General features: G+C 55.9%; 2 protein-coding genes across 2 annotated transcripts; one reads left to right on the top strand and one right to left on the bottom strand.

Moving 5' to 3' along the window:
- The first annotated feature begins 4,802 nt into the window (after positions 1-4,802).
- SERHL2 (serine hydrolase like 2) lies at positions 4,803-13,632 on the top strand. Its single transcript, XM_049772446.1, has 11 exons — positions 4,803-5,052; positions 5,160-5,273; positions 5,428-5,469; positions 5,752-5,771; positions 6,143-6,217; positions 6,577-6,686; positions 7,980-8,056; positions 10,931-10,965; positions 12,492-12,574; positions 13,070-13,166; positions 13,451-13,632. The coding sequence occupies exons 1-11, from the start codon at positions 4,803-4,805 to the stop codon at positions 13,550-13,552; spliced, it is 1,005 nt and encodes a 334-aa protein (XP_049628403.1). The 3' UTR covers positions 13,553-13,632.
- A 75-nt stretch (positions 13,633-13,707) lies between these two features.
- On the bottom strand, positions 13,708-19,334 carry RRP7A (ribosomal RNA processing 7 homolog A). The gene is made up of 7 exons (XM_049771691.1): positions 19,259-19,334; positions 16,632-16,774; positions 15,405-15,530; positions 14,838-14,955; positions 14,615-14,712; positions 14,303-14,501; positions 13,708-13,817 (listed from the first exon to the last, which is right to left on the bottom strand). The coding sequence occupies exons 1-7, from the start codon at positions 19,332-19,334 to the stop codon at positions 13,732-13,734; spliced, it is 846 nt and encodes a 281-aa protein (XP_049627648.1). The 3' UTR covers positions 13,708-13,731.
- Positions 19,335-19,544: the final 210 nt, after the last annotated feature.

Here is a 19,544-nt window from a genome sequence, read left to right as displayed (position 1 = left end):
ACAAGCAGGGGTTTAGATCTATAGACCCACCTGACACCTCAAAGTTTCCTGGGGAGCGTCAGCCCAGTAGGATCTTAGGAAAGTTCCACTGAAATCTCCCAAGCTCGGGGATTCTGAACAAGAAGAAGCTCAACTCGCGCCAACCACAGCCCAGGGACTCCTCATACACTGACATTGCTTAGTACTCTCATTGGGGGAGAGAGAGAGAGAGAGAGAGAGAGACAGACAGACAGACAGACAGACAGACAGACAGACAGATTCGTTATTTCAGATGGATCCTTATTGATCTAATTTTTTTTATGGTTTTCGGGTCACACCTGGCAGCACTCAGGGGTTACCCCTGGCTCTATGCTCAGAAATCGCTCCTGGCAGGCTCAGGGGACCCTATAGGATGCCAGGGTTCAAATCACCATCCTTCTGCATGCAAGGCAAACGCTTTACCTCCATGCTATCTCTCCAGCCCCTATTGATCTAATTTTTTTTCCCACCCCCCTATTGATCTAATTTTGATCATTCCATTTGTCTCTGTGTTGCAACGATGTGAAGTAAGTGCCTGCACGGGGCAGGCTAGGGTGGTGTATGGAAAACTGGGGACACTAGGAGGGGGAAGGTCAGTCACACTGATAGGATTGGAGCCGCAACCATTTCATGCCTGAATTAACATTATGATTAACTACTTGGTAAGGTAAGTCACGGTGACATAATGAAACAATACTTAGAGGCCAGAGAGCACTGGGAAGAAGGCATTTGCCTTGCAGGAGGTTGACCTGATTTCAAGTCCTGGCTGGCACCGGCTATTCATGCCAAAACAAAGGCGGTCCCCCATCTTCCTCTTTTTCTGTAAACCTATCCCTTTGATAGGTAAAAGCCCACCTGGATCATCCTACTCTCTCCCACCCAGTTGAATTTGTACTGAGAATAAAGAAAAGCCTGTTTGGCTCTCTCCTGACTGGCTTGGTTTATTAAATCTTTGGGACTACTTGCCTCAGACCCATCACCTGGGGTTGTAAATACAGTGAGTGGGGGTGATTTCACCAGGTGGGGATTTATTTTACAGATCCCCACATTCATTATGGTCCCTTTTGGGGGGCCGGGTCACAACCTGCGACACTCAAGGGTTACTCCTGGCTCTGTGCTCAGAAGTCGTTCCTGGCAGGCTCAGGGTATCATATGAGAATGCCAAGAATCGAACTAGTGTCCGTCCAGGGTTGTCCGCATGCAAGGCAAAAGCCCTGCTGCTGTGCTATTGCTCCAGCCCTCCATATGGTGCCTTAAGCCTGCCAGGAGTGATTTCCGAGTGCAGAGCCAGGAGTGAGCCCTCAGCACCACCAGGTATAAACCATTGGGGGGGGGAAAAAAGAGGTGAGTAGTCAACTTAGTCTAATACTAAGTTTTCTCCAGGCCAGGAGCTCCTTTTCCAACTCCTTTACTTTTTAATTAATGTTTCTACATTCTGAAAAACAAACAACAAAACAAACAAAAACAAGAACTATGATTGGGTCACTTGTTACAGTAGGGAAAGTTTCGTTTTGCCTGTGGCCAACCTGGCCTCCATTTCATCTGGTCTCCTTGAGCTTCGCCAGGAATGACTAACCCCTGAGTTTTGCCGGGTATGGCCAAACGAAGAAAAAATAACAAAGCAGGAATGCAGGTAATAGGGAAACTGGGGACATTGGTGGAAGAATATGTGCACAGGTGAAGTGTGTTGGAGATTATAGTAACAGCTTTGTATCTCTGTTTGTGTGAATGTATCATGAACAACCTTGTATTCACAGTGTTTAAATAAAGTAATCAATTTTAAAAAAAGAGAAATAAATCAGGGGCCAGAGCGATAATACAGTAGTAGGGCATTTGTCTTGCACATGACCAATCAGGGACTGAGCCAGGTTTGATTCCTGGCATCCCATATGGTCCCTCAAGCCTGCCAGAGGCAATTTCTGAGTGCAGGGGCCAGGAGGGAGCCCTGAAGGATGCTGGATATGGTCCAACCACCAGGTAGTGAAGGAGAGAATATGGGAGGTAAGCAAGGGATGTTGCCAAGTGGAACAAGAGAGAAAAACAAAACAGGCAAGCATGATGTATGTGGTGGACAGAAAAACAAAATAGAAAACTGACAGTAACAGGTAATAAAACAGGTAAAAAGTCCTTGGCTGTGGATTACAAAACTGAGGTTTTGGGGATGGGAAGGAGGTTGGTGAGGGAGTAACCTGAGCATAGCAGGGCCTTGGGTGCAGGGGCAAGGCCATTGCCCTAAGTCTGAGCTGTGCACACAGCCAACCTGGGCTCCACCCCAGCCCTCCCCAGAGTCCCACCAGGAGTAAGCCCTGAGCATAGCTGGATGTGACCCCCTTCTCGCAGAATGTCATCCTCCATCTTACTCTTTTTTTTGTTGGTGGTGGGTCACTTGGCCTGAGATTAATGTTTTGTTTGTTGGTTTTTGGGTCACACTTGGCAGTACTCAGGGGTTACTCCTGGCTCTGAGCTCAGAAATCATTCCCGGGGCCAGAGTGATAGCACAGCAGTAGGGCATTTGCCTTGCAGGTGGCTGACCCTGGATGGATCTGGGTTCGATCTCCATCATCCCATATGATCCCCTAAGCCTGCCAAGTGTGATTTCTGAGCACAGAGCCAGGAGTAACCCCAAAGCACCGCTGGGTGTAGCCCAAAAAACAAACAAATTCCTGGGAAGCTCGGGACATCGTATGGGATGCCAAGGATCGAATCCAGGTTAGCCCTTTACAAGGAAAAGGCCCTACCCCACATTGCTATCCCTCAGGCCCCAAAGTTTGTTTTGCTTTTGAGCCACAGCCCACTGTGTTCAGGCCTTACTCCTGGTTCTACACTCAGGGATCACTCCTAGTGGGGTTCGTGAGATCATCTAGGGTGCCCCGGACAGAACAGGGATCTGTCATGTGTAAATCAAACGTGTGACCTGCATGCTATATCTCTCCACCGCTCATTAACACTAATGTAGCTTTTTGTTTTTGTTTTTTGTTTGTTTGTTTTTGGGCCACAGCCTGTGACGCTCAGGGGTTACTCCTGACTCTGTGCTCAGAAATCGCTCCTGGCTTGGGGGGACCATAAGAGACGCTGGGGTTCGAACCCAGGTTTGTCCTGGGTCAGCCGTGTGCAAGGCAAACACCCTCCCACTGTGCTATGGCTCAGGCCCCACTAATGTAGCTTTATCATCTCTCTACCCCCATTAATGTAGCTTTATCATTGTAAACCTGTGTTTTTTATCTAGAACATTCACAAATTAAATAATAGGCTTCTTCCTCTTCTTTCTTTGAGGGGCCTGACATCCACCAACCAGGCAGCGGTGAGAGGTGCCCAGGGAAGGAAACTAAAGAAAGAGGCTCCTTTGCTCCGGAGGGGAGGACAGAGGGTCAGCAAAAAAAACAACGAAAAACGAAAAAAGCAACAGCTTGGAGCTGGTTCAGTTCCTGCCACCCTGATGTCAAACAAACAGAGCCTGGACCTGAGGCCAGACACAGCGCCCTGGGGGTACCCCTAAATTTTGCAGCCTCAACCCTTCCCAGGCCACACTGCTCCCACAGCCTCCAAAGGCCGGTGGCAGATGTCTCTCCTAGCCCAGGACCGGTTGCATTCAAATCAAGGCCGGAGCCCCGTCACCCTTGGGGTCCAGCCCACGATGAACGAACGAGGAGGCCCCAAGTCTCGAACTTGCAGCACTGAGCGGGCAGGCAGCGTGGCCGCGGCGGGGGCGTGGCCTGCGTGTGCTGTGGGCGTGGCCTGTCCTAGTGGTGGGGCCTAAATAGAACCAGCCGGGGCCTAAGAGCGACGGCCTATCAGAATCACGAGGGGCGGAGTCTATTCTAAGGGCTCTAGGCGCGAGAGCCTATCAGTGGCCTGCAGGGGCGTGGTCTAGAGTGTTCCTTAGAGCGGGGGCCGGAAGGGGTGGGGCCTGGGAGCGGGGACCTATAAGGAGCCGGCAGGGGCGGAGCCTATAAGGGGCCTATAAAAGGCGGGCCTGGGCGGGCTCCGTTGTCAGATCGCTCGGGACAGCTGCTGGTTCCCGGGGTCGGAGTGATCGCGCTGAGAGCAATGGGTGAAGCGTCCACTCCGGGGACTTTTAGAGGGGATTGGGCTACGGGGAGGATGCACCCAGTTGCAACGCACCCGCCCCTGCTTGGGACCCCGAGTGGAGATGGGTCGTGGGAGGGTGTCCCCCACCAAGGGCCGCTCCTGGTGTCCCTCGTCCTCCTGGGCTGCTGCCCCGGGGCCGGGCAAGGTCGGCGGGTGGACGTGGGGTGACCCAGCGAGAGACCCGTGACTGGAGGGAGGGGTTGCAGCGCCTGTTGGGGGCCATCCCGGTCCCACCCCTCAGCTGCTCCAGATCCCTGTGACCTTGAGTAGGGCTGCACCTTCCTCTGCCTCAGTTTCCCCTTCTGTCAGTCCCAGCTTGCTGCCAGGTCCCCCAGACCATCCCAGCACTAACAAGGCGCCTCAGCTCCTAAAACTACCACTTATCTCAGTGTTACAGAAAGGGAAACTGAGGCTCAGGAAAATTCAGGTACCTGTCCACAGTCACACGGTCAGCAAATGGCAGAGTTCGGGTGCAACCAACCCTCCTGACCTTTTCTTTTCTAAAACATTCTGCCAGGAAGCTCTCCCAGGGGTTCCCACAGCAAAAGGGGACTGGGGTGGGGTTCAAGCCAAAGATGGGGGGAAGGAGCAGAAACCCTCTCTTTTACCCTCTTCTTTTTTCTTTTTGGTTCAGGGGTTCCTCCCGGCTCTGCGCTCAGAAATCACTCCTGGCAGGCTCTGGGGGACCATATGAGATGCCAGGAATAGAACTCAGGTCGTCCGGGGTCGGCCACAGGCAGGGAAAACTCCCTACTCACTGTGCTACCTCTCCGGCCCTCCCCTCTTTTCTTTCAGGCCTCTTCTCCGAGCTGAGAATGGCTGTGCCCTGGGGGCACATCGCTGCCAAGGCCTGGGGCCCCAAGCAGAACCCCCCAGTTCTCTGTCTACATGGCTGGCTGGACAACGCCAACTCTTTCGACAGACTCATCCCGCTGCTCCCGAAAGGTGGAGCTGAGTGAGCTGGCCGGGCTGCAGGAGAAAGGAGTGGGGTGCCGGGGGACACCCCCCCCCAACAGACACCTCTCCCATGGCCTTATTTATCTCTGTCTCAGATTTCTACTACGTGGCTATGGATTTTGGGGGCCATGGACTCTCATCCCATTACAACCCAGGTCACCCGTATTATCATCAAAACTTTGTGGGTGAGGTCCGCCGCATCATGAAAGGTCAGTCAGGGACCCAAAGTGTGCGTTCGTGTGTGAGTGTGTGTGTGTGTGTGTGTGTGTGTGTGTGTGTGTGTGTGTATTAGGGTTTCTTTGGGACACAGGGTGGAGTGTGGAGGGAGTGGGGACACCACCCCTACACGCTCTGTCTTTGCAGCCTTGAAGTGGGAGCGCATCACCCTCATTGGCCACAGTTTTGGTGAGTTTTTTTATTTTTTTGCTGGCACTGGGATCCTTCTCCTGGGCCCCCCCCCCATTTCAGGGGGAGCCCCATAGAGCAAGGAGGCAGCTCCTTCCTGGTTGGACGAGTTCAGCAGCTCTCCTGGGGGCCATGCAGCCTTCGGAGGGACCCCAAATCTTACAGCCAAGACCCAGCTTTGCCCACTGGTGTAAGAGAAGAGTCAGGTCCCTTGGCTGGGATGGGATGGTCCCCAGATGTGGGGGGAAGCTGCCAACATCCACTCACTGCCCTGTTCCACAGGTGGCGTCGTGGGCGGAATGGTGAGTCGACTGCAGCAGGGGAGAGGTGTTACCTGAAATGGAATGGTCACAGATTCCAGCCTCATTAACCCCTTTTATTCCCTGGGAGCCAGTTTGCCTTGCAGAATGCGAGATAATCAGTGCATGGGGCTGGGGTGGGGAGCCCCTAGTAGTGAAGGGTCAGCCTTCCAGTCCCCGGGACCCCTGGGCCGCAGGGCTGGGGTTGGGTGCAGGATGCCCCCAGTAGTGGAGTTTCAGCCTTCTAGGACCCCCCAGTCCACAGTGCTGGGGTTGGGTGCAGGGTGCAGGTGTCCTGCACAGAGTGGGTGGGTGCTTCTGCCTTCCCACTCAGCTCTGTTCACGGCTCCCCCTGTCCCCGCCCCGGCACTCAGTTCTCCTCCATCTTCCCGGAGCTAGTGGACAAGCTGGTGTTACTGGACTCCATTCCCTTCGCCCTGGACTGTAGTGTAAGAGTGGGACCTCCGTGGGCTGTGGGGGCTCCCCAGCCCAGCTTCTCATGAGGGGTCAGCCGTGGAGAGGCGGGGAACAGGGGAAAAGCTAGCAAATGGGTCTGGACTGCCTCTGCTCCTACGAGTGGGCAGGGAAAAGGGAGCCCAGCTGCTGCCACATGCCATGTGGCCTGGGAACCCCAAGATACCAGCTCCCCGACATGCCCTCTCCATCTCCCCAAGGCTGACACTGTGGGTGACCGGCCTAGCCAGTCCCCGGGCCTTGGGCCCACAAAGAGGGTGCAGGTAGAGGGCGGCCTGGGCAGGAGGCATGCTGAGGGGGACCCCAGCCACCCAACAGAGCCCCCGGCCCGCAGGAGATGGAAAATCTGCTGACATACAAGCGCAAGGCCCTGGAGCGCACGCTGGAGCTGGAGGCAGCGCCCAAGCCTTCCCACGTGCTCAGCCCAAACGATATGCTGCAGGGGTGCGTATCCCCCTCCTTCCCTTTCCCTACCCCCCCTCCTCTGCAGCTCTGCCCTACTCTTCAAACACGAGCAGCACTAACTCTCCAAGCCAAGGTCGACAGCTATAGAATTAAGAGACCTAAACATTAACAATCCAAATTTAAAGGGGCTATTACATTGGCAGGCGAGGAGCAAAGGTTGGCAATGTAGGATACACCCTGGGTACATTGGTGGAGGGAGCTGGATGGACGCTGGTGGTGGGAATGGCCCTGACTCACTGTATAGATCATAATGGTTTCAATAAAAGGGCTGGAGCGACATCACAGCGGTAGGGTATTTAGCTTGCACGCCCCTGACCCGGGACTGACCTGGGTTCGATTTCCGGCATCCCGTATGGTCTGTATAGATTATAATGGTTTATAGGACTTTATAGATCATAATGGCTTGTTTTAATAGGAGGCTGGAGTGACATCACAGCGGTAGGGCATTTGCCTTACACACCCCTGACCCGGGACTGACCTGGGTTCCATTTCCGGCATCCCGTATGGTTCCCTGAGCCTACTAGGAACAATTTCTTTTTTCTTTAAACTTTTAAACAATTTCTTTTTTTTTTTTTTTAAACTTTAAACTTTGATTGATTGGTTTTTGGGCCACACTCAGAGGTGCTCAGGGGTCACTCCTGGCCCTGCACTCAGAAATCACCCCTGGAAGGCTGCGGGACCATATGGGATGCCAGGAATTGAATCAGGTTCCTCCGAAGATCGGCCACATGCAAGGCAAATGCCCTACCGCTGTGCTATCTCTCCAGCCACCAGGAGCAATTTCTGAACGTAGAGCCAGGAGTAACCCCTGAGCGCCGCTGGGTTTGGCCCAAAACCAAAAAAAAAAAAAAGTTTGAAGAAAAAAAAACACACACACAGGCAGACTTATACCTATAACATACATATAAGTGTACATATGTGTAAGCACACATGTGCACACGCCTGGGAGCCCATGTGTGCTTTTGCTGCACCTGTCACTTGTCCCCTGCTCATGCAACACCCACACCTTGTTTCACCTCTGTGCGGGGGTTGTGGGAGCTCCCTGAAGGCTCTGGAGTGTTTGCTGGTGGCTGCCCTGAGGGAATCATAACCATAGGCTGATCTGATCACGGTGTTCAATTTTGTGCCACAGGTGGGTAGGGTGCCCGCTAGGTCAAGGAGGTACAGGAGAGAAAATGGGGCCAGGACACCCTCAGCCTGGGGGGGACACATTTGCAGGGAGGACACCCTGCTCTCAGCTCCTGAACATTCAGTACCCACCTGTTTCTGCAGGTTCCTGAAGAACAGAGAATTGGGGCAGGAAGATGGGCAGCTCTTGCTACAGAGAGGCACCACCCAGGTGCCAGAAGGTAAATGAGAGACTGCCTTAGCCCCAGAATTCGGAGCTGCCCAGAGTCCTGGGGCCTGGTGCAAGTACTTGCTTCTGTCCCCAGCACAGCACCTGGGGGCCTTCATTATAGACACGGGTGCAAGGTCCCACAGAAGGGACCTGGCACCCCACCCCTACCCCATGAATACCTCCCCCAGGGAGACCAGCTAGGAATGAGTGTCCCTGGACACACACACACACACACACACACACACACACACACACACACACACACACGCTCATGCACACACATGTGGCAGGGAGACGCTCAGAGAGACAGGGTTCCAGGGCAGCCCCCACAAAAATGTAGTGACCACTAAGGACCCCTTCCCCTGCCCAGAGTGGCCAGGGGAGACACTCAGGTTCCTGAGGTTCCTCACCCCTCTGTCTCCCCTCACCCAGACCTTCTGGTCTCCGCTGGTGACTAAAGGTAGGGGAGATTTGGGGTGTTTGGGGTGAGGGGGCATACCCGGCAGTGCTGAGGACTTCCTCCTGGCTCTGCACTCAGGGATCATTCTTGGCGATGCTCTGGAGACCATTTGGGTTTTGGGGAGCCCATAGCCCGTCCTACCTGCTCTTGCTCCTGCGCTGGACTTGGGGGGCGTTTATCTGGAGGGCTCAGTTGTGAGGGGCGAGGTGAGGAACTCACTGTTCTGGTCTAGTGTGGACTGACCCACTTCTGGGCCAGCCCTGGGGCTGCCTCGTCCCTCTGGGAGGGCCTCTGGGGTGTGCAGGCAGTGACCACGAGGGTCACTCTCACGGTGGGTAGAAGGCCATGGCCCATGGCCTATCAAGGTGGCTTGCGCCCTAATCCCTGTGCTAAAGGAGTTCATGCCCATGGGCAGATGAGACCTTTTAAGAGAGAGTGGTGACTGCAGATCGCAGTGTGCCATGTGGGAACTGCCAGGGTGGGGACAGGAGCCTGGGGCACAGACAAGGTGCCCTGAAGTGTCTGAATTCCTGCCTCCTCTGGGCTTTCTAATCCTTCAGAAAAGCTGGGACCCATGGGCTGGAGCGGTGGCACAGCGGGGAGGGCATTTGCCTTGTACACGACTGATCAGGGTTCGATCCCCTGCATCCTGTAGGGTCCCCTGAGCACTGCCAGGAGTCATTTCTGAGCGCAAATCCAAGAGTAACCCCTGAGCACCGCCGGGTGTGACTCCAAAACAAAACAAACAAGCAAAAAAAAAATATGCTAGAACTCAAAACCAGGCCTAACAATCCACCTGAACAGGCGGAACAGACCCACTGTCTAGGCTCACCCACCTATGTCCCTGGAGGCCTCACAAAGGAATGGGGCAGCCCAGTGCCAGGCGCCGAAGTGGGTCAATCGAAGGGACCTTCCCCAGGCCTGGAAGCGGATTAGCGGGTCAGGCTCACATCCCTTGGTTGTCGGTTTAGGAGTCTTGGAGACTGGCGGGAGGCCAGAATGTGAGATCCTCAGTCTTCCGCCAGGGGGGGAGGGGGAGGGGAGAGAGAGAGAGAGAGAGAGAGAGAGAGAGAGAGAGAGAGAGAGAGAGAGAGAGAGAGAGAGAGAGAGAGAGAGAGAGAGAGAGAGAGAGAGAGAGAGGTCACCTCCTTCCTTCCTTCCTTTCTTCCCTTCTTTTTCTCCTATCCCCAGCTGCCTATGGCAAATTGCCCACCTGCAGCTTATCCCCGGGCCGGCTCTTGCCTTTCAAGCAGAAAATGCTTGTTTGAGCCCTGGCACCCCATACAGGTCCCCCCATTCCCTCTGAAATGGATCCCTGAGTGCAGAGTCAGGAGAAAGCCCTGAGCATCGCCAAGGTGTGATCCCACTAAGCAAAGCAAGCCACCAAGTTTAGGATCCAGAGAGTATGGGGGTTAATTCACCTTGCCTGCAGCTCATGCCCCAGGGTTCAGCTCCCAGCAATGCCCCTGGGCTCCCCAGTCCAGGAGTAGGCCCGGAGCATTGCTGGGTGCAGCCAAAAACAACAGAACTTCAAACTAAATTGAGTAAAAGCCTCACCGAAGGCTGGGCTGGGGCGGGGAAGAGTGAGTGTGTGTGGTGGGTTGTGCAGGATTTCTAGGGGCGAGTGTGATGCCAGGACGGGTTTTCCCTGAGCTCTGAGCTTGCACCTGGTCTGTAGCTACTAGTTTGGTCACGGGGCAGCCCCCGGGCCTGAAGCCAGAACCTCGGGGCTGCAGGGTTAACTGGGCCACCACCTGCCACTAGGCCACTGCTTCAAACAACTTTTTTTTTGGGGGGGTGGTTTTTGGGTCACACCTGGCAGCACTCAGGGGTTACTCCTGGCAGGCTCAGGGGACCATATGGGATGCTGGGATTCAAACCACCGACCTTCTGCATGCAAGGCAAACGCTTTACCTCCATGCTATCTCTCCAGCCCCTCAAACAATTTTTTTTTGATTTTTGGGCCACACCCGGCATTGCTCAGGGGTTACTCCTGGCCGTCTGCTCAGAAATAGCTCCTGGCAGGCATGGGGGACCATATGGGACACCGGGATTCGAGCCAACCACCTTTGGTCCTGGATCGGCTACTTGCAAGGCAAACGCACTGTGCTATCTCTTTGGGCCCTCAAACAACTTTTAATATTTAAGGTTCTCGGAGAGCTGGGGGTCGGTGGGTGTGTGAACGTGTATACAGGCATCTTAACCCCGTCCCGTTCTGGCCTGCCCCGAGGGTCACTGCTTTGTGGCCTGTTTGCTGTGGGTGACCTTTGCTCCAGCTGAACCCGAAGAGGGCAGAGGAGAGGCAGGTCTGCCAGCACCCCCTGGAGTGGCCCCAAAAGCAGACAGAAGAGGGTGTGGGGCCTTTCCTTGCCCCCCAGAGCTCCCTCTCCTGCAGCACTGAGCCATCTGCTCTTCCATCCCCAGGTGTGGTGCTGAACCGGGACCGCAGGATAGCACAGGTGAGCAGTGGCCCCATCCCTGTTCCATGGGGTAAACCTTCAGGCAGCCGAGGTCATGGTGGCCTCAGCCCTGTGCCATGGGACCAGCACCCCGGTCCCTCATGAGCTGGAGAATGTTCCGGGCCCAGAATCCCAGGTCTCTTATCCCCTCTGGCACCATGCCTGGATAGACCTTCCTTTCTGGCTCTGAATTCTGGGACTGGGCAGCAGCTAAGTGCCCCTCATTACTCCTTTTCAGCCAGAAGCCTCCCCACAGGCTACTCAGGGACGTAGGGTCACACTGCTCTGGACACAGGGTTCACCATTTGAGCTCCTGGTTCCTGCTTGTTTTGTTTGCTTCTGGCTGAACCTGGTAATGCTCAGGGGTTACTCCTGCCACTGAAGATTCCAATCGGGGTGTAGATTTTATCTGTTTTATCTGTTGACTGCGTTCAAGGGCAGCAGAAAGGGGCTGCCCCGGTCCCCCTTTTCTTTGGCTCATCACTGCACAGTGGAATTTCTGGGTCACATCAATCCTGTTACAGGGATTTTGGGGCCAAGGGAGGTATAAACTACTCCTGGCAGTGCTTGGGGCTAGTCCCAAGACTGCGGTCAGGGAGGTCATCATATGGGGGTGCCAGGGACCAACAGGGTAACCATATGCAAAATAAGTGCCTTCCTTGGTCAGTGCTGTCTCTTCTGCCTGGTAGGCCTGCGAACTGAGGTGCTCATCTGTTTCCTTGTGTATTCGAGGTTGTCGGAGTCAGTTGTTTTGCTGGGTGACATTTCCTTCCGGGCAGTCTGGTCAGGCTGGGGGGCCCAGCCTCTACAGTCAGCAGCATGCATAGAGCAGAGACTGGGGTTATGAGAGAGAGATACTTGGGGTTACTGTACGTGGAGGGGAGCTGCCCAGAGGACCCCTTGAGCTCTGTCCGGGGGTGATCCCTGAGTGAGCACAGACCCAGGAGTAAGCCCTGAGCACCACTGGGCACGATCCAGAAACGAAAAGCATAGAGGAAGAGAAGCCGAGCCCTCAGTCTGGTCCCCCAGGTGAAGTTCTTAGGGGAATCCCTCTGCAGGACCCCCAACCCCTAAGCGCAAACCCATCCAGGTCAAATCGCAGAATTTGCTCCCTGATGGGGGCTGTCCTTAGATCTGCCCTCTAAGCTCAAGGCGTTTAAGCTAAAGGCTCCACAAAGCACCCCAATCCTGAGGCAAAGCGCATTAAAACTGGGGTGCTGAGGTGGGAGGCGGGCGGTAACCGCCTAGACTGAGGCCTGGCGCCCTCCCCTGGCAGCTTCTGGAAGTGACTCAGAATTGTGAGCTGGGAACCTGCAGTGGAGGGGGGTACCCAGAGTCACCTCAACCTGCTGAGGCTGGGCCAGCAGTGGGTGTGCCTGTGGCTTGTCTTGGGAACTTCCGTTTGGGGCCTGGTCTGACAGTGCTCAGAGACCACTCTTTGGCAGGGCTGGGGAACCAAAGGAATCCTGAAGCCAATTCTGGGGGAGCTGGGGCTCGTACCCACAGAACTGTCCATTTGTCCACAGCCCGAGCTCAGCTTCGACTTTGTCAGCAAAGAGTTCTTCGTGCACGCCATGCGCAGGATGCAGGCCCAGGTCCTCCTTGTCAAGTGGGTCGGAGCCCAGCCGGAGGGTGGGGTGGGGTGAGGGGGTTGAGCTGAAGTTTCTCAGCTCGGACCCAGGCCGGGTTCACTTCCTACTCCCACCACTGCGAGGACAATCCCAGAACATGCTTGCTAGTGTGCAAACAGTGCCCTGGCCTGGTACTGCTCTGGGGACCTCAGACTGGGGGCTGAGTCCAGCCCCCAAACCCCTGCTAGGCCAAGCATGCTGTGCCCCATCCTCTTGGGGCCACTCCAGCCAGCCCCCTTTTGTCTCTTGGTCTCCTCACCCAGTGTTGGAGAAACTGGGCATTGATTTTAAGGGAAGAGGGGTGTGTGTGCCTTCCTTCTGGCGGGGTCCTGGGAGCCCCCAAGTCAGTGCTGAGTAAACTGGGGCGCTGGTGGCCATCGGGGAAGGAGCCAGGCACCTGCCTCTCAGAGAGGTGGGGCACACGCTGTTCTCTAAGGAGGTGCCAGGGTGAGCCCCGGCCCTCTGCTCCCCAGAGCGAGTCAAGGCTTCAGTGACGTGCGGCGAGAGAATAACGAGAACCAGGAACCCCTCAATTTCGTCCTGGAAGTGATGAGGTCCACCTTGAAGGAGGTGGGTGCCTCGTGTGACCCGAGTGACCCCGGAGCTCGGGGTGCTCAGCCCTTGGTTGCTGGGGTGCCACAAAAGTCCACACTGGGCCAGACTTGCTGGTAGTGCCTGTGTTTATTGTCCTACATCCCAGATCAGATCGTGCCCCGATTCCTGTCTGGGGGGTAGGGGGCACTGCTTCCTGGCATCTTATGATCGCCCCCCAAAGAAAACAGCTGCTCTACAGCATGGCCCCAGGGTCCTGCTCTCCCGTTCAGCCCCCTGACTACAGCCTCCCACCCCTACAGAGGTTCCAGTACGTGGAGGTTTCGGGGAACCACTACATACATATGAATGAGCCGCAGCATGTGGCCGAGGCAGTGACTGCCTTCTTACAGGGCAGGGGGTGAGGCAGGGCGAGGATCACTTGGCCCCCCACTCCGCCTGAAGCCTTCCGGGATATCAATAAAGCGCCACGGTCTGAACTGCCTTTGGGGCTTAGTTTCAAGTCCTCTCGCCTCCTTCAGGAAACTGGGGGACTCCGGCTTAGCTCACGCCTCCTTCAGGAAATGGGGGTGGAGGTGGGGGCTCAGTACGGCCGGAACTTCCGCTGGGCCCGCATCAGCTCGATCCGCTGCTTGTCCTCCTCGAATTTTTTGCGCAGCTGTGCCAGATCTGGGTGTGTGTGTGGGGAACAGAGGACACGGCCAGGGTCACACCACATTCCCTGCCCTACCAGGGAGCCCGTGCTCCCTTCCCCTTTTACCTGCTGCCAGAGGGTGGAGGAGATTTGGGAGAAATTCTCCAAAAACCAAGTTAAAAGACACCCCTCCTGGCCCAAATAAAGCAGGTTCTGGGGGATGCCAGTATCCCAACTCCTCCTGCTATACCATCAGACTGGAGAGGGCACAGTTGATAAAATAAAGGGGTTCACCCCAAATGCCCCACCACCCAGTGGTAGCTCTGAGTCCCTGGGGAGGAGCGTACCTGCCCAGCTCCCCATCCAGCTTGTGAGGGGGATCAGGAAACCGTGCCAGGCTCCAGTATCATCGCCCCAAGAGCTGGCAGTGGGGGAGTGGGGGTGTGCCCCTTGCCAGAGGGCCAGGTCCCAGCCCCCACCCACAGCCTTCAGGGACACTGGGGGGTCAGGCCACACTCACGCTCCATCTTGGACTCTCGGTGCTGCCAGGCGTAGAAGTTGAGAAGCTCCTTGCGGGCGCGTTTGCGCTTCTCCCGCTCCAGCACTCGAAGGCTGGCAGCCTCTGTCCGGGGAAGCACAGGCCTGCGGCCACGGCGAGTCACCTTCACCCAGCCCTCTGCGTCAGGGACGCCCTCCTCAGCTTGCGCCTGGGTCTCCTCCTGTGGGGACACAACAGAGTTGGGGTGTGGATGGGGGATGTGTGTGTCTGTGTTTGCCCAGGCCGGTGGATTCGGCACCCCTTCCCAGGGTCAGCAGGAAGACGAGCCCCCACCTCGGCCGTCTTCTTGTCGTAGGCCTCCATGAAGGCATCCACCTCGGCCCGCAGCGCCTCAGGGTCGGTCAGTGAGTTCGCATACTCTCGGATCCACCCTGATGAATTCACAAGGAAATGGGCCTTCTAGGTAGTATGTCAGGGATCCTGGGGCCCCTCTTCCCAGAGCGACTGGGTCCCCGAGAGCCCCCACTGCCACACCCTCCCTGCTCCAAAAACTGACTGTGAATTCCGCTGGGCACGGGGTGACTCTCAGTGGAGACCAACAGCGGGCCCCTCAGCGCCAGTGAGGCCAGCACCCCCTGGGGCTTCTGGAACTGCACGTAGGCGACCTGGAAACCCTGCAGTGGGGGACAACGTATCAGGGCACAACCCCCACCATGTCCCCAAGAAAACAAGTGACCGTCCTGGAGAAAAATTACAAGATGCCCATGCCTGGTGTGGGGGATCCTAGGAAGGACAGTGGGACCAGGAGAGGGTCTCTGTACTTATGGGGACAGCCTGATACCCCTCCAATGACTACTCTAAGGACTGGCCAAAGCCACAGAGCCACCAAGACCCATTCAGGGGACCCCAGTACGTGGAGTCTTGGGTTTTTTTTTGGGGGGGGCATACCCATTTGATGCTCAGGGGTTACTCCTGGCTAAGTGCTCAGAAATTGCCCCTGGCTTGGGGGGGGACCATATGGGACCCCAGGGGATCAAACCGCAGTCCTTCTTTGGCTAGTGCTCGCAAGGCAGACACCTTACCTCTAGCGCCACCTCACTGGCCCCTATAAGTGGAGTCTTACCGGGACGGGCCTGGGGTGGAAAAACACGGACTCTGCTTCCTGTGGGCGCTCGGCCAGGTCTGGCTTCTCCTGTAGCTGCACTCGCTGGACTGGCCCGCAGGGTGCAAAAAGGCGGCCCAGACACTCCTGCAGTCAAGGGGGTACAGGGGGTGCACTGTGAGGGGCACCTACCTCGGTTCTGTCCAGGCCCTGGGCTATAGCTGTTCTTTGTTACTGGTGTTTTTTTTTTTTTTTTTTGGTGCGGGGAACCACACCTGGTGGGGCTCAGGGGAATCATGCTGAATATCGAACCTGGAGCGGCTGTATGATAGTGCCTCACCCATGTCCTACCTCTCTGGCTCCCTGGGGCTCTGAATGAAAACTGGGGAGGCAGCTCCAAAGACAAAATGCAGTGCACGGAAGAGGCACCAGCCGTGACCCCATATGCACCCCCAGCACCCCAGATATCAGCCACCCTCCCTCCAAGAAAAATCTGGCTGGATGTTTCCTAAGCGCCCCTGTGGGGAAGCCACCTTCTTCTTATACTGTACAGTGGGCCGCCACATCTCACTTTGGCACAAACTGGAACCCAAACAATCAGGAGGAGCTGGAAAGCCCAGGTCTACTCAGAACGTGACTTCAGGGCTGGGAGATACGCAGAGGACACGTGTCCAGCTGCATGTCTGCTCCAGTCCGGCAGTAAGTAAAAAATAAAATTCCCAGTGCAAGGGCTGGAGTGAGAGCAGAGCAGGGAGGGTGCTTGCCTTGCGTGTGGCCAATCCAGGCTCAATCCTCAGCACTCTATGTGGCCTCCTGAGTCTGCCAGAAGTGATTTCTGAGCACAGAGTCAGGAGTATGCCCTGAGCACCGCCGGTGGTGTGACTCAAAAACAGAAACAAAACTTCTGTGTGAAGGCCCGAGTGATAGCACAGCAGTGAGGGCATTTTCCTTGCACATGGCTGACCCAGGTTCGATCTCTGGCATCCCATAGGGTCCCCCTGAGCCTGCCAGGAGGGATTCCTGAACGCAGAGTCAGGAGTAACCCCTGAGCACTGCCGAGTGTGTCCCCAAAGCCAAAAATACCCCAAACAAAAAAACTCCCAGTATAAGGAAGTACCCTCTGGGGTCCTCCATGGGCCTTCTGGGCCACACCATCTCACACTCAAAGCTTGAGGGGACCCAGCTCTGCCCAGAACCCAATCCAGCCTGATCCAACTCACTGGCTTCTCCTAACAGCCAGTGGCTTACCTCTGAGCAGTATGGTGGCACATTGAGGACAAAAAGGGTGCGTTTCTGCGGCCAGGCAGAGTTGGTGCCGTCCCGAACTTTGTGCTCTTTCATGTAGAGGAAATGGCACGCCTGCTGCTTCTCCGAGAACTTGATGGGAACGGCTGGGGAGGCGGGAAAGGAAAGCAGGTCACATCTTCGAGTCCCACTGGGCCCTCCCCATACCAGGCCTGGGTGTGTGCAGGCAGGTGGGGAGATGGGCACCCTGCCCATGGCCAGGAGGGGCTTCTGGTGCAAGGAGAGAGTTGACAGAGCTGGAAAGGTGCTGTTACTGTGGGCACTGAATGAAAGGAAAGCTGTGCCATGTTCCTGGGGAAAGATCAAAATTAATTTTTTTGTTTTAAGTATGTGGGCTACGGCTGGAGATACTCAGGGATCACTCCTAACTGCAATCAGAAATTATGCCTGGTGGAGCTTGGGGGAGGAAATGGGATGCCAGAGATCAAATCCAAGTCAGGTGTGTGCAAGGCAAGCAAGCACCCTAGACTGACTCTGTGCAGCCCCAGTAAGTCCAAAATTCTGATGGCTGCTGTGGCCACCTCTGAAGTCAGCACCTTGACCCCTAAATTTTGCTCCTCCCCAGGAAGCCAGAGCCTTAGCCACGGGCCCTTTTGCTTTCCCTTTCATAGAGCATCAACCCTCCTGTGCAACACCCCATCCGTCTACTACTTCGGTGCTTTCCTAACTTCTCAGTGGGCCTTGGGGCAGTATTTATAGGCAACTTGGATCATCACTGGACACTCCAAATTATGTTTTGGGGGGGAGGGGTTGTTCTATTACACCCAGGGAACACTCAGGACTTAACTCCTGACACTATGCTCAGGGATCACTCCCGGTGGGCTCTGGGGACCATATGGGCACTGCTGGGAAGTGAACTGGGACCGGCTGCATAAAAGGTAAGCGCTCTGCCCACCTTACTCCCATACGTTTCTTTACCCTTACGGAGCTGGGGGGCACTTTCTCAGTATCTCACCACCCACTCCATACACCAGGGAGAAGTGCCAGGGTAAGGGGCAGGAAGGGGGTGCGGGTAGCTGACATGTAACCTACAAGACAAAATAGGAAACAGCTGGAAGCAGTGAGGGAAGAAGGGATAGAGAACAGGCCGGCTGGGTGCCTTTAAGTAGCAACAGGGCATGGCAGTTCGAATGCCTGGGAAGGCCCAGGGCAGAAAATAGTTAGTAGGATAGGAGGGAGAGTGAGAGGTAATGTTTGGATTTGGTGGGGAGTTTAAAACGAATATAAAACGGGTAGCACAGCACCGACAAGGTTTCTGTCCCCAGCAACACGTACAGACCTCTAAGCATGGCCAGGAATGATCCTTGAGCATCGCTGGGTGTAGCCCTAACAACCCCCTCCCTAAACCCCAAATCAACCAACTTTGGATTTTTTTTTTTTTTTGCCACACTCAGCAGAGCTCAGGGGTTCCTCCTGGCAAACTCAGGGGACAATATGGGATGCCGGAGATCACAGAGAAACACCTGAAAACCAAGAGGAGAGAGCAGGGGTCAGAGCAGAGGCAGAGGAGCAAGCGTGTGGGCTTGGGCAGTGCGACAGGGCAGGAATGTGGGTATCCCCTCACCCAATTTATTTATCCCACCTGAACGATCAGAACTGCCCACACCTGGAATGGGCGGGTAGAGGGGTCTGCATGAGGGGAGAGAGGGGAGATAAGGAGTTAGAGAAGTGGATGAGAGGCATCATCATCAGAGATTCAGCATCAGCAATTGAGCGTCATCGAAGCAGCAGCAGCAGTAGCATCAGCACAGGGAGTTGGTCAGCCTGGAAGCCAGTGAGGAAGGAAGCCTGGAAAAAGCAGCTGCAAGGGAGACAGAGGCCGAGAGAGCCAGTGGGAGTAGAGAAGTAGCTGCTAGGAAAAGACTTAGTATAGAGGCCATGTGAGGAGGTGTACATGGTGGTAGGGACTATGAAATAAAGCCGGTTGACTCCTGGAACTTCATCCGACTGCTTTGGGAATCTCTCTGCCCTGTCCTCACCCTGCAACCCGCAGACCTGCCAGACCAGAGGGGCAGTGGGAGCCGGGCCCAGCTGAGAGGGGCCTCACCATTCCCCACCAACAATAGGACCCATCAATTAATTTAATTAAGACAACACCAACAGACTTTGGATTTTTTTGTTTGTTTGTTTGTTTGTCTGTCTTTGGGCCACACTCAGCAGCGCTCAGGGGTTCCTCCTGGCTCTGTGCTCAAAAATCGCCCTGGCAATTGGGGGACAATGTGGGGCCCCAGGAAAACACCCGAAAACCAAGAGGAGAGAGCAGAGGAGCAAGAGGATGGGCCCGGGCAGCGCGACAGAGCAGGACGACCAGGGTGGTGACCAGTGGAGGGGTGAGACGGCCACGGGCTCGCCCTGGGGGGAGAGCGTGGAGCACCGAGCACGGAGCACCCACAGCTGGGACCCCGGGGCGCCCCAAAACTGCAGGAGGCCAGCCAGGCCAGGCAGGGGGAAGGAAGGACCAGAGAGTCTCCTAGTCAGGCGTCGCGTGGTCTCGGGACCTGCCGACCCGAACCGCTTTCCAGCTCAGTCTGACCCTGGGGGAGGACTCGGCGTATCCCCAACCCCCTAACCTGTGTAACCCGGCGGGCTCGGGGGCCCGGGCTGGGCGTCCCGCGCCGCACGCTTCTTCTTTCTGCGCGCCGCCATCTTGCCGACCCGGAGCCGCGGGGGGCCGCTGGGAGTTGTAGTTCCGGCTCGGGGCGCATGCGCGTCTCCATGGCGACGCCGACGCCCTCGGAAGCCCCGCCCCCTAGACACACATACCCTCCCCCGGCCCGTCTGTCAGTTTCACCGACTCCGGATAGTCAGTGCAGGGAGCAAATAAGCGCGGAGAGATAGCATGGAGGGAGGGCGTTG

This window comes from Suncus etruscus, chromosome 4 (genome assembly GCF_024139225.1).
Source record: "Suncus etruscus isolate mSunEtr1 chromosome 4, mSunEtr1.pri.cur, whole genome shotgun sequence".
NCBI classification, from domain to species: domain Eukaryota; kingdom Metazoa; phylum Chordata; class Mammalia; order Eulipotyphla; family Soricidae; genus Suncus; species Suncus etruscus.
The sequence above is the reverse complement of the archived record's forward strand: the minus strand, read 5'-3'. Positions and strand labels throughout refer to the sequence as shown.

Excerpts from the sequence above, each read along its gene's own strand:
- SERHL2 (XM_049772446.1), top strand. The coding sequence starts at position 4,803 with ATGCCAGGAATAGAACTCAGGTCGTCCGGGGTCGGCCACAGGCAGGGA. Across the intron at positions 5,053-5,159 it reads CATCCCGCTGCTCCCGAAAG|ATTTCTACTACGTGGCTATG; the intron begins GTGGAGCTGAGT and ends TCTCTGTCTCAG. Across the intron at positions 10,966-12,491 it reads GGGACCGCAGGATAGCACAG|CCCGAGCTCAGCTTCGACTT; the intron begins GTGAGCAGTGGC and ends ATTTGTCCACAG.
- RRP7A (XM_049771691.1), bottom strand. The coding sequence starts at position 19,334 with ATGGCGGCGCGCAGAAAGAAGAAGCGTGCGGCGCGGGACGCCCAGCCC. Across the intron at positions 16,775-19,258 it reads GAGCCCGCCGGGTTACACAG|CCGTTCCCATCAAGTTCTCG; the intron begins GTTAGGGGGTTG and ends CCGCCTCCCCAG. Across the intron at positions 15,531-16,631 it reads TGCCACCATACTGCTCAGAG|GAGTGTCTGGGCCGCCTTTT; the intron begins GTAAGCCACTGG and ends CCTTGACTGCAG.